The 14,429-nt window shown below is 43.3% G+C and overlaps 1 protein-coding gene across 6 annotated transcripts in view; it reads left to right on the top strand.

Moving 5' to 3' along the window:
• LOC308324283 (septin-9-like) overlaps positions 1-14,429 on the top strand; it is a 188,070-nt gene that overhangs the window by 135,178 nt on the left and 38,463 nt on the right. The window contains exon 1 of one of the 6 annotated variants that reach the window (XM_080776289.1): positions 11,561-11,678. The exons of the other annotated variants lie outside the window; for them this stretch is intronic. Coding sequence (XP_080632415.1) covers positions 11,660-11,678 — 19 coding nt within the window. The 5' untranslated portion in view covers positions 11,561-11,659. Of the gene's footprint in view, positions 1-11,560; positions 11,679-14,429 lie in introns of those variants that run through there. 6 annotated transcript variants of the gene reach the window in all.

The raw sequence follows: 14,429 nt of genomic DNA, 5'->3' as shown, positions 1-14,429 counted from the left end.
AGGGGTGGGTGGGGTGGGGGAAATCAGATTTTACAGGGGCCAGCAGCAAAGGTCGTCCGTATCGGGACTCGAACCCTCAACAGGCTTGATTACCAGCCTAGGTGCCTGGACCGCTCGGCCGGCCCAGGCCAGGTCTGTGACTCTGAGAGTGTACAGAGGGACCCCTTACGGGTCAATTTGTACACTCTCAAAGTTATGGGGGTCCTTGCAGATAAAACATTTGAGAACCACTAGTACTATAGTTGGACTCCTACTGTGCCATAGTGTCCTAGTAATTCGGTGTCACTCATACATATTCTGAATAAACCTGGAGACTTCACATTCAGTATTTTGGGTATATTGATTCTCATGATCAAAACAAGAACATTATAGTGGTGTGTAAAAAATGTGCCAGGACAAGAGCACGTCTTTGCCACAGACACCGTGTACAGTACCTACATTATTGATGATGATTCCTGGTCACAAATATTAAAGTGTACAAATGGAACCAAATGTGTCCATAGTCCATACAGGTCAATTTGGTTCACGTTTGGTTCCATTTGTACATTTTCAGAGGTAAATGAACACGGTTGATTTAGTAGCGTAGATTATAATTGGGGTTCCAGATATAAAAACAAAATAATAACGACAAATGTGTCAAATGTGAGTGTCTGTCTGTGGTTTAATGTTGTGGTTCACAGACATTTTATTTTAACTCGTGACCCAAAAGAGAGACTAGATGTTTGCCTGGGACCCAAACTAGTGAAAATAGCATATCTACAAGCTCACAAATGCGGAACAAAGCCACATTGTGAGCTTCTTAATTATATTATCACTACAATCACTACTTGTAGTTAAATATTTTTTTTAATTCATGGAACGTCTTAGATTTGTTTATTTAATTAAATAATACGTTTCGGGGAGGCAAATCTTTTGACAAAATATATATTTTTTTTATGTAGGAAATGCGATTTTTACTCGAGTCGTGACCCAAAGGAACTGGCCAGCGACCCACAAATGGGTCCCGACCCACTGTGTGGCAAACGGTGGCCTAATGCATATCGTTGCTGTCGGACAGAAACCTTGTATCTCCACATTTCAACTGTTACCCCTTGCCACCCACGGACAGAACTATTACCATCACAATTACAAGTAGTATTACAAAGATACAGCATATACACACACAGTTTCTTGGACATGTGTCTTGAGACGAGGTATTTTTCCAGGCTTGTGGCCACTCATAGTCATTTTGCATGTCATCTGGAATGTGTACGACCGATTCGGCCGAAGGAGCCTCGGAACGTTGCTCCCTGCGTTGCTTCCTGGGTCTCACGGGGCAACGCCTTTCCGTGATCACGATGAACAGCAGCAACCCGACGCAAGCGAGCTCGCCCCACGTGTTTTCAAGGTCCCTCAGTTGGGAATCGGCAACGTTACTGCCAAAGTGGTCTCGGATCTCCCGCATCGATCTGCGTTGGTTTCCTTCCGTGGTGAACAGTCTGATCTCTCTCAGCAGGTTGTTGGTGATGCGGTAGGTGTGTGATGGGTCGTAGCTCGTACCCTGGTCCCGGTCCACTCCGTAGTGCTGAGTGATGTAAACCCGGTCGATGGTCGGGTCGTCACTATCGTCCTCTCTGACTCTCATTATGATCCGGGCTCTGTTCGTTTCCTCGTTTCCCATTAAGTGATGAGGCGGACGGGTCACATAAGGAGGCAGTGTAACGGAGCTGCTCACATCCGGGTTGAGGTTTCCAACAGTGTAGTAGCGGTATCCCCAAGGCAGTGGGTCCAGAATCTGTTCGATGTTTGCATAATGGTGAGCGCCATAATCTCCCTTGTTTGGCTCAAAGGTCAGTTCTATGTCATCGTTGTTATCCATCTCGATCGTGTTGGCAAACCAGTGCAGCAGCAGGAGGCTGTGTTTGGGCACGGAGTCTCCGAAGTCGACCTTTTTCAGGTCGTCGATTGATTTGAGCTTTTGGACGGCAGCCGACACGGTCATGGAGGTGATAAGCAGAGCTAAGGTGTACGTCAGGAGACGGTGATATCCAGACATGATCGTTCTACAGAAGAGGATAGAAAAAACTTGATGGTCAGTTGACTCAGTTCTTTATTCCACTGAGTCGGGAGTCGGGACCCTTTTTTATGGAGTAAAAACTAGAGTAGAAATCCCATTTTCCTTTCCTACATTTGAAAATATATATATATTTCCTGTTAGTCTACTGGCAAAACGACCTTAAGAGCAACAATACTGATGCAAAAATGAATGGCATTCAGTCTATACTGGGTTTATATTCTCAGAAAGTCACAGTATTAATGAACTCACCTGTTCAGGTCCGATGCAGTCGAGGGTGTCTGCTCTATGTGTGTGTTGGGTGTGTGTGTGTGTGTGTGTGTGTTGGGTGTGTCTGTCTGCTGGGCCGAGTACAACATATGGGATTTTCCCATAACAAGTACGCATGCGTGGCTGCGTGCGCACGTGCGTGCCTGTAAGCCCTTATGAAGCTTGTAACCCATCATTGTTATGGTTTCACTGTAACTGAAACTGTTTTGGACTGAGGCCGATTCTAAAAAAAACGCCTTCTAAATACTGACCTAAGCTTTCTGAAAAACGTACAATATTTATATAGCGGCATCACATTTTTAACATTTTGGAATACTGTACAGAACCCCAAAAGGGCTTCCCGCTGGGAACGGGCTAAGAGGAGGTGGATGTTACCCAGTGTTGATTTTGTCAACTAATTCTATGACAAAAAATGTCCGTCGACTCCATTTAGTGAAAAAAGGTAAACCATGAAAACTAAGCTATGATGACTAAGACTGAATATATTGACAATTTTGTCAACTAATAAAAACTAGAGTAAAAGGTTAGGAAGGGACTAGTGGACAAGAGACCCAGTATAAGTCAGTTTACACTTGGTTGCATGGTGAAAATAGCAGATCTACGTACAAGCTTTGTAGATCTGCTATTTTCTAAGCATGTGTAAAGTCAGCCATTATGACGGCATCAAGGCCCGGCCAAAACACATTCCTGTATTCCTATATTTCCTGCAGGCTCCGCGCCTGCAGGAAACCCTGCTGTGAGACACAGACCGAGTAGAGAAACATGGTGGCATCTTATCATGAACATTAGTGAGGACCCGTTATTTGAAGAAGATAGGTTGAAAAGTGGTCCTTGAAGTCCTTGACTTCCTTACAGGCACATTTGCCTCCTGTTGCTGTCAGAGGTGGATGTTAGGGTGACATGTCATAGCTCAGGGGTTCTCTATATTTTGCAACTGAACGGGTGGAAAATGGAAATGTTGAGTTTACATAAATAGTACATGCATAACTTTCCTCAATGATTATATCTGGTTTCAGTATTTATTTATGGTGTATTTCCTCTATTAAGGTTATTGTAGCGTTCAATTTGTATTGGGGGTGTGGAAGGGGGGCGGGTGTCGTGAGACATGGCCAAAGCATTTCCAGGGGTCCCCCCAGGCAATAAAACCTTGAGAACAGGGACGTGCACACATAGACATCATTATCTTTTGCATAATCGTCAATATTTTCCAACGAAAAAAAGAAAATCCATCTTCATTTTCAAACATTTTTCTAAATGTTTAGAAATGACAGACATCTACAAGCTTACAGCACGTGTTATAAGATTGTAGATCAACTATGTCCGCTCTATGGCATTTTTTTGGGGGAAACAAAAGAATATTAAATGTATGCAGTGATTTATTTGTATTTCTGTTATTTGTCATAACTATCTGTCCTCTGCAATTTGTGATTACAAAGCCTAAAGGGCAAACATAATTATTAATTGTAATGTTCAATGCCCCAAAAAACACAATTAAATTGTTAATTTAACAATTATTTGTAACTTAAATTTGTAATCGTGACTACTACGCTTTCAACCTGCTGGCATCCATATTTTGGGCATGTCATTATAGACAGACAGTTGACCTTTTTCCTCTTCAAAACAGCGATAACTATTCGCTATTTTTTTGGGGGGGGAAATGGGGCAACTTTTAGGGGTAACTTTTAGTTTTTAATGATACCTCTTGGTTCTAGACATGACTCCCACAACTGCAATTCTGCTGATGGCCAGCAGACGGTGCTGTTGCACAGGTGGTCGTGTCCCCACGATTCTAAACCACTTTTTTCCCAAACAGTTTAGATCTTTGTGGGTCACAGACCGATTTTTATGGGTCATGACCCATTCCACCCAGCATTCTTCCTCCAAACTATAGTCTGTTCTGGGATCAGCCCTGGGATGGTTTTGGTGCACATTTAGCTCTAGAATGTAACAGATAATTTGGGCTGAACCACATTTGTTTTTGTCTGTTTACTATCAATCCTTCTGACCGAGGAGGAAGCACATCCTCCATTCCCAGAGCGCACGCACGCACAGAGACACACACACGCACAGAGACACACACACGCACAGAGACACACACACGCACAGACACACACACAGACGGACAAAGGAAACATTTAATGTAATTGCTGGCGTTCTCCTCCCACATCTTTCACATGGGCATCATGAGGACATCATACGATACGACAAGAGTACAGCGTCCCACTACCACTACTCATGCTTTTTTGTTTTGATTTGGTCAGCAGGCTAATGAAATGCGCATGCATGCGTGTACACAATATACATATATAATTAAATCATCTGCCGGGACCTGTGTGTGTCCCTGACAGAAAGAAGTGCTCTACTTTTTACACTTTTTACGTACTATTACTTTGGTTTGGACATTCTTTATACTTACTATACTCTTCTACGAGACAAATGCACATTTTACAACAATTTGACATTTCTCCCGTTACTTCTAGCTACTATTAATCCGCTATTCAAAATCACCTGAGCATTCACTCATATACCCTTTGGCATAGTTTCATCATGCGTGCATTCAGACATCATGACATGCACAGTTTTTCTGTTTTTTCTCCCAACTTTTTTGAAGCAGTCTTTTTTTCCCCCCACTTTCTTTTCCTATGTGACTATTTATAATGATTCTGAAGTCATTCATTGGCTTCAGCTATGATGAGCACTGATGTCAAGTCTGTTATGAATTAGGTGTGTGTGTGTGTGTGTGTGTGTGTGTGTGTGTGTGTGTGTGTGTGTGTGTGTGTGTGTGTGTGTGTGTGTGTGTGTGTGTGTGTGTGTGTGTGTGTGTGTGTGTGTGTGTGTGTGTGTGTGTGTGTGTGTGCGCGTGCGCGCCACTGAACTGAAGGGCAAGTAATGTTCTGCTCCAAACCCGTGGGATTTAATTCCGAAGCATCAAATTACTGGAGAGAGATAAAGAGATTCTATGACGTGACGCGGGGGAAGATTCCGAGGCCAGAGAATGTGTTACGCGGTGAAAATCCCATCTATAAGCTTATGGGGATGATCGGCTATTCTCGGTGGACGTCACCGTATAAATGGTGCTTTTTAAGTCGCGTTGGGACCGTCCGTGACATGACTGTTAAATTCAATACAACTGGACGGCCAAATTCTGTCTCTTCGAATCTCTTGTGGGGTTTTTGAAGCCCCTTGTGTTTTTATAACCACAGTCGACTGTGTGTCGTGAATCATTGAAGGAAGAAGTGGAATATCATGATGGCTCACTGCCATGCTAGTCCTGAACATTTCTTTACATGCAGTACAGGCTCTCTCTCTCTCTCTCTCTCTCTCTCTCTCTCTCTCTCTCTCTCAGAGCACACGAACAGATCACGTTTCTCTGGGTTACTTTTTTCCCCTGTCTTTCCTCTTCCTCGGTACAACCTGTCCTTTTTTTCTGCTGGAACCAGAAACCTTCCTTTTCTTTGTAGCGCTAGTGTTTCTGTCATCGCGTTTATAGTTGATGTGGTCCATTAGGGTTTTATTGTCACGTTGTTGTTATTATTAGCAGTGCGTGAAGTTCGTTTTGATGCGTGGTCTTAACCCATTCTGACCTGAGATCAGATTCATACGAGGTTTCCACTGGACACACACTGGGTCTGATCAACCCATTCTGACCTGAGATCAGATTCTAAAAAATGTCAGTCGTTCTTCGATTTTTCAAAAATAGCAGACCTACAAGCTCGTAGCGCGCCACTCGGTGGCGCGCTACGAGCTTGTAGATCTGCTATTTTTCAATAGCTAAAGCATAACATGATGCTAACACCAAAATTGGTTCCCGTTCAGAATGGGTTAATAGGAAAGGGGGAGAGCGAGGACATACAATAAAACATATCTACTGTATGTACAGTACAGACATACTGTAGTAGCATACACCAGTCAGACGCCCTGGGGTCACGCGCACGCATCCGTCTGGGTGACGGCAGACTGCTGGGCGAGCGCTGGCGCTTTGGCATTGGGGGTCAGATCAACATGTGGAGTGAGTTCTGTACTGGCCATATATGGAGCGTGTCTTGAGTGTACAGGGTTTGATGAGGTCTGTCAGGTCAACATTTGGAATGTCGGAACAGGAAGGACTGCATGGTGGGAAAGGATCAACATATATGGGTTGTCAGAACAGGTCAGCTCCATATATGGAGCTGAGGTTTGAGGTCAGATGTAGAGTTGCTGGCCGGCTCCAGTATGCAGATCTAGGTGATGATCCAATCTTCATATGGTCTTCCCAGTATAGAGGGCTCGATTATGTCAGATGGACATGTGGAGCGTGTCACGTGGCATGATGGACTGACAACCATATATGGAGATCTAAGGGTCTTCATGATGTCACGTGATGTCACGAGGCGTGACCATATATGGAGACGTGATGTCACGAGGCGTGACCATATATGGAGGCGTGGGTGATTAACTAACGGACGGTTAGATGAGGTTTTCTTTTCATAGTAAATGTGCGCCTTAAGCAGCAGGTACGGCATAGACAAATCCACAGAGGGTTGCCTGGGTGCGGCCATTACTGAGGTGTACCATTAAGCACAGCAGCACTGATTAGCCACACCTGGCCTACGGAGCACCTGCTCCGTGGATTACACCTCAGTAATGGCCGCGCCCAGGACACCCCTCTGTGGATTTGTCTATAGGTTGGACATATATACGGTGCAACAACTATATACGGTGTCACCATTACCAATTAGGTTGGTTATTTAATTGTCCCACAAATAATAAATAAATAAACGTCAAATATTTGTATTTCCGTTTGCCTTTTAATCACTGCTTTGTAATCACAAACTGCACATGATGAAGATTATGACAAATATTTTTTTCCTTTCCAAAAATGTTACAAAATAGCGGAGGTAGTTAACTTGATCTACAAGATAACAAGATCAACTATTTCTGCCATTATTCTTCGACATGGATACGATTGCCGATTCTGCAAAAATGAATAGTGATTTAGGCGATGATGTAATGATTGGGACGGGCCTAAGCAGGCCCACATGAGGAGGTATAGTCCGTAAAACTAACCGGGTCAAACTACGGCCTCTCTCTCCGTCACACGCGGCAGACTTTGACTAGAAAGTAGTAGTTTCAGAGAGGAAGGAGGGGACGGGCCGGGACGGGGCTTTTTTACTTTGGGAAAATATCAGCTTTCCTTCCTTGTAAAACTGCCCAGGGTTTATTTGACCCCTGAGCTTTTATTCATCGAGAGCCAACGTTGTTGATCACAGGTTCTGTGTGTGTGTGTGTGTGTGTGTGTGTGTGTGTGTGACAGACACAGAGAGAAGCAGTGTTTTAAACGAATGAGGTAGACATGTAAAAATAGTGGAGTTATTCACCACTCGATCTGTTTTTGGGTCATTTTTTTGGTAAAACGCAACTCCATAATGCAGGTGGTGTGTTACTGTGTACAGTATGTGTGTCTGCACGCATGGACGTACAGTGTGTGTGTGTGCGTGTGTGTGTGTGTGTGTGTGTGTGTGTGTGTGTGCGTGCATGCGTGTACGTACATGCACGTGTGGCTGTAAGGGTGCACTCAATCCCTTGCCGTGGTGTATAATTACACTTCCTGTGAGGCTAGAAACAGCTGTTTCCTTTGCTCTGTAATCTCTCTCTCTTTCTTTCTCTCTCTCTCTCTCTCTCTCTCTCTCTCTCTCTCTCTCACACACTCACTCACTCACTATAAGTAGTAGTGTACAGAAATAATGTTCTCCCATATTAGTTGTTGCTGTTTAGACCGAACGTGTGGTCAAATCAATATTATCCATATTATCCACTCTGATCTAATATTCCTACATGGGGCTTACAGATCTCCACTGCATGGTATTTGCAGTGACATACAATACAATGAAGGTGAAAACCAAACGCCAAAAGATGATCACATGGACCTCCACCACGCAAGATTTATGGCGTTTTAGATATTTTCAAACATATTCGACATTTCTTTCTCTACATTGTCAAGGGTGTGTTTTGTGAAAATACTAGGGCTAGAAGCAGATCTCTAGTCGCAATGCTTTTAGATCTGCTATTTTCAAATAGTTGGTGTGTGTGTGTGTGTGTGTGTGCTCTGAATGCAGAGCCTGGGGTGATGAGGAGAGAGAGGTCAGGCTCAGGTAATTGGGGCTCATAAATGTAACTTATGACTTGGAAGTGGACACACGGGCACGTGCATACGCATGCCTTTGTAATTCTATACTTTTGAGGACATGAAGGCATGGTGACTTTATGCATTTTCTTTTTTTTTTAAACTTTTGCACACCTAAAATAAAATGTCTTAAATGGTTAGTTCAGATCTTTGGACTTACAATTTACAATTTACAATTTAGGCATTTAGCAGACGCTCTTAATCCAGAGCGACTTACATTAAGCAAGAACAAAAAAGCATGGGTATACATCACATAAAAACATTTATCATGAAACATGCGTAAGCTAAGAAAGTAACAGTGGAATATCTATAATGAAACTATACATATAAGCTATACATCTATACTACTATGCTATACATATGTACTATGACGTGCTATGACAATAGCACATACAATGCACTTATGCTGTCTACATAACATGCTATAAGTCTGTATCAAATGCTATCTAAGTCTACAGAATTGCTATCTAAGGGGGTGGGGTAAGTGACTTAAAGTTGTAGGAAATACTTGCCATTAATATAGTGGTTGCAAAGGTATTGATTGATTGCCTGAGTCCCGTGGTGGGAGTTCTGGTCATGGTTTGGTGAATATTAAGTAGTTCCGGTCATTTTGCGGGGTGCACCGGGGCCACACATTAAAAGTTAATTAATCCACAAAACTAGTTTCATTTGTATTGTTGACCTCTTTCTATACCATACTGTATATACAGCACCTTTCCAAAAAGAAATATATTATGGAAAAGTTTCCGTATTACTATTTCCGTAATTTTATTCAAAAAATGTAATAGATTATGCACACAACGAAAATGATTTCAAGTACCGTATTTATTTGTTTATCTTTAACAATTCTGGCTTCCAGCTCATGAAATCCACTGAATTTCAAAAAATAATGAATACTGTGAAGAAATCACCATTTACTCCTCAGTTTTTGCAGAGCATGAATGTTCTAATCTGTATGCCACGTTAAGAAATTAGGAACCCATCAAATCAATCGGGAACACATCACATCAAGGTACTTTTTTTGTCTTCTTTGTTTTTTGGGTCTGGTGCCCCTCACTTTCCTCTCGACAATGCCCCATAGATTCTCAATGTGGTTTAGCTCCGGCGAGTTGGCTGGCCATTCAAGCACTGTGATGGCATGGGTGTCAAACCAGGTTGTGGTGCTTCTGGTGGAATGGGCAGGTATGGGCAGGGGCCAGGCGGGTATGGGCAGGTATGGTATGGGCAGGGGGCAGGCAGGTCCTGGCCAGGGGCCTTCTGGCGGTATGTTCAGGGGCCAGGCAGGAGCCAGGCAGGTCCTGCTGGAAGATGAAATCTGCATCTCCATATATCCTCAGCAGAAGGAATCATGAAGTCCTCTAAAACATTCTGGTAGACCTTGGATTTAAGAAAGCCGAGTTTACGAAACACCTGCACTGGACACTGGACACCCCAAATCATGACATGGATATTTCTCACTGGACCTCATTCTGTTCCTCACCCGTGTTCCTCCAAACCCCTTTCTGGACCTTGATTCCCAAACGAAATGCACACTTTACTTTCATCTGAAAAGAGGACCTGCAGGCTCCTGGCCATACCGCCAGAAGCACCACGACCTGGTTGGATGCCCATGCCATCACAGTGCTTGACTGGCCAGACATATTTCTTTACAGTATTCAGAATTTTTTAGTGGGCTTTATGAGCTGGAAGCCAACATTGTGTAAAGATAAACAAATAAATACTTGAAATCATTTACGTTGTGTGCACTGAATCTATTAAACTTTTTGAATGGAATTATGGAAATGAACCAACTTTTCCATGATATTACATTTTTTTTGGAAAAGTGCTGTAGAGCAACTTTCATTCAACTTTGACCTACTCTGTCACATAATGGAACTATGGATTGTGTCCAGAATCACTACGCCAGCAGCAGCACAAAAACATACCACAGATCAGTTAGCATTTATTTTGTGATTTTCCATTTTAGCTTGTCTCTGTACAAACACACACACACACACACACACACACACACACACACACACACACACACACACACACACACATCTGGTTCTGTGCTGATAGACTTTCTTTTATCCTGGATCTCAGACGGTTATTTTCATTCCCTCTTTGTTCTGTGATGTTTCTCCATTCTCTTCCATTTGGTTTCTATTTTGGTTGTGGTCCCTTTTCCACTCGCCTCACATTTTGGTTCTCTCGCTCTCTGTGTGTGTGTGTGTGTGTGTGTGTGTGTGTGTGTGTGTGTGTGTGTGTGAGTGAGACCATACTTGTGAGCGCCAAATGTCTTTGGCGCGGTGTGGTTTTCAACCTTTTTCATAATATCGTTGCTGTCTGGAGGAAACCTCATAACTCCATTTTGTGTGGCATAAATCAGTGCTATTGACCACCCTTTACGTCTGTGTGTTGTTCCATAAATCAGTGCTATTGATCACCCTTTACGTCTGTGTGTTGTTTAGAAAATATTGAACCAATTGAAAGTAGTAAACAGTGCTTTGGACAAAACCTCTTAACTCCATTGGACCCTCAAAATGTCCTCTCCCCCTCTCATTGAAGTCAAGAATTGACGATATATAAAGTTACAATACCAGCTTTGATGAGGCATTATTGCTTTGTTTTAAAATATAATGTTTTCTTTATTTCCTGTAAAATGTATATTTTTCATTTCCTGAAAAAAATATATTTATTTATTTAGTTATGAGGTTTCCTCCCGATAGCAGAGATATCGAGGTTCATTATTGATTCGTTCGACTTCTTAAACATTTGTTTTCTAATTCATATAATTTCTCTTTGATTTCTTAATGAATTTAATTTTTAATGAAAAAAACAAATCATTGCATTTTGTTTTTTTTAATTCATGAACATTTTTTTCTTTTGTTTAATGTTTTGAAATAATAATAATTAAAAACCAAATGTAGGAGGAAACAAACTAATACTATATAGGGGGACCCATGACAACGTGTACCGTGACCCCCAATGGGGTCCCGACCCACTGTTTGGGAAACCAGTGTTCTCTACTGTGTCACATGACAGAGGGGAGTGGGCGGGCCCATGCAGGCAGAGAGAGAGAGAGAGAGAAAGAGAGCTTCCACTCTGAGTCTGGCCTCTCTCTCTCTCTCTCTCTCTCTGACTAACTGACTGGAGCTCTGGCCTCATAGTTCTGTTCTGTTCTGTACGGAATGACACATCACACACACGGTGAGTGGAATGCTGTGCACAGAGAGAGAGAGAGTGTGTGTGTGCGTGTGTGTGTGAGAGAGAGATGGTGTGAGTGTGTTTGGAAGAGAGAGAGAGAGGGAGAGGGCGAGAGAGAGCAGGTTGAAGCTCGCAGAGTTAAAATGTTTGTTGTCTCTTTGCGTTTGTTTGTACTTTTCAACTTTGTGTGTGTTTTTTTGACCCTGGCTGCTGCTGAGTGAGTCGTGGAAACATTAACTTACAGTAATAACTTTCACTCTATAGTACTGTACTGTCAAACTGTACGCTGTACTGTACAACTGTACTGTCTTGAGTGGCAGTACTTTAGTCTTTGTGAGTGAATGTACTTAGTTTACTTTGTGTCCACTTGTAGTGTCTGTCTGTCTGTCTGTCTGTCTGTCTGTCTGTCTGTCTGTCTGTCTGTCTGCTCGTTGCTGTGCTGGAACGTGTCAGGATCGATGCCTGTGGATGTTTTAGCTGACTGACTGCTTCTCAACAGTGTGGTGTGGGGACCCCCCGGGGGGTGCTTTTCAACAGTGCGGTTTGGGGACCCCCCGGGGGGTGCTTTTCAACAGTGCGGTGTGGGGACCCCCCGGGGGGTGCTTCTCAACAGTGCGGTTTGGGGACCCCCCGGGGGGTGCTTTTCAACAGTGCGGTGTGGGGACCCCGAGCACATGATTCCAGGCATGGGGGTTCTCTGCTAAACGAGGGAACATTGTATATACTCTTTAAGACTTGTTTAATTCGTTTTAGCTAATCATTTGGTGGTCCCTGGCAAGTGAATCATTTCAGTCTGCTGGTCCCTTGATGTTTGAGAACAACTGTTTTTTTAGAGAACGTGTCCCGCTTGGTTTTCAGGGGTCAGTTCATGTTTTTTTCTGTTTAGAGTGTAAGAACTGGGTGGGTTTGTCATTCGAGGAATGCATGCGTTTGGTTTCTGGAGAGGGAACTAGTCAATTATTGTTCTGGACAGGGATGAGTGCACTCCAGTTGTGCATGGTTCACAACTGTGCGTTGTGTGTGTGTGTGTGTGTGTGTGTGTGTGTGTGTGTGTGTGTGTGTGTGTGTGTGTGTGTGTGTGTGTGTGTACACACACACACATGTGCTTGTACATGTGTGATTTCCATTGTTGAGGTTTTATATTCCCCCTCGTCTTTCATTCCCCAAAAAGTTGGATAAATGGGGTGTGTGTCTGTGTGTGTGTCTGTGTGTGTGTGTGTGTGTGTGTGTGTGTGTGTGTGTGTGTTATGCAAGGCAGGATTGATTACAAGGGTTTGGCAGGGAGTATAGAGTGAGCATGCACACGCACGCACACACAGAGAGAGAGAGAGAGAGAGGGATGTTTTCTGTCATATTTCAGCCCCCAAACTCTGTTTAAATTCACCACTGTTTCCATGTACCCCGTCCCCAACCCCACCACACACACACACACACACACACACACACACACACACACACACACACAGAGGACTTGTTCGTACTGTTTCTGACAGTGATTCATTGCCAGGACTTATACAGAACATTGAGAAGTACAGTTGTGTGCGTGCAAGTGAGCGTGCGTGCACATGCACGCGTCATGCAACACGCAGCATGGGGGAATAACCCGCCGTTTTCTCCATATACATGTGGTCAACAGAGTGGACTGTTCATGGAGGGATGGAAGGTGGTGGTTGAGCAGTGGAAAACCTTCTTCTGACGCTGTTCCACAGAGGAAAAGGACTCTATACCAGCCAGGGGTCCTCAGTGTTTTTAATAGGCCAAGGTCCCCTTAGTAGAGAGAGATGAAGCAGGGACCCCTTAGTAGAGAGAGATGAAGCAGGGACCCCTTAGTAGAGAGAGATGAAGCAGGGACCCCTTAGTAGAGAGAGATGAAGCAGGGACCCCTTAGTAGAGAGAGATGAAGCAGGGACCCCCACTCATCTCAGGGGTCGTCGCCATGTTTGCTTGTGGTGGACATTTTTGTCAACATTCCATTTTTGGCCACGGACAAACAAAATGAGTGGACAAGAATATTACCAGAAAAACACATACATAGATGGCCCTGAATAACAGTTCTGTGACTCTGAGAGTGTTCAAATGGAACATTTGGACACTCTCAGAGTTAAGGGGGTCTCTGCAAATAAAACATTTGAGAACCACTAGTAGACTGACATTCAGTAAGTGGGTGATATGATCAAAATAAGAACATTATAATCAAAAAAATTGCCACGGACAAGACCAAGTCTTTGCCACAGACGCATGTGTCTGTGTACGGACATGTTGGTGACCCCTGTAGGACATGTTGTTTGCAGTTTAAACTAGTCTTTTTCATAGATTTCACGGACTTGTTTGACATCTTTTCCTGAATTCATGTTATTTTGTATTTTCAGACGACTAACCTTTTAAACCCTCAATGTTTAGTAAACTTGACTTGACTGCTGGTTAGAAACTGGTCGGAAAATAACGCGTTCCTTTCACGTCCTACCGGGAGAACTCTCCCCTGTCAGGTGAAAAGAAGCAGCTTGGACTCCTCATGCATAGAAGGAGGCATGAGGTCAGTGCGCCGCCCCAAATAAATCTCTTCTCCGAAAATAGCCGGTCTACAGCGAAAAGTTCACAATGCATCATGACGCCCCTCGTTGTGAGCTTATCTACAAACTATGAAACTCATGCTGATGTATACTGTATCATACATAGCCTACTTCTGGCAGAAGAGGATATATATGAGAATATTAGTAGGCCTATGTAAAATGATTTGTAATGAAAATAAAGAAA

Source organism: Protomyctophum bolini (genome assembly GCF_963924005.1).
Source record: "Protomyctophum bolini genome assembly, chromosome: 11".
Taxonomy (NCBI): Eukaryota; Metazoa; Chordata; class Actinopteri; order Myctophiformes; family Myctophidae; genus Protomyctophum; species Protomyctophum bolini.
The sequence above is the reverse complement of the archived record's forward strand: the minus strand, read 5'-3'. Positions and strand labels throughout refer to the sequence as shown.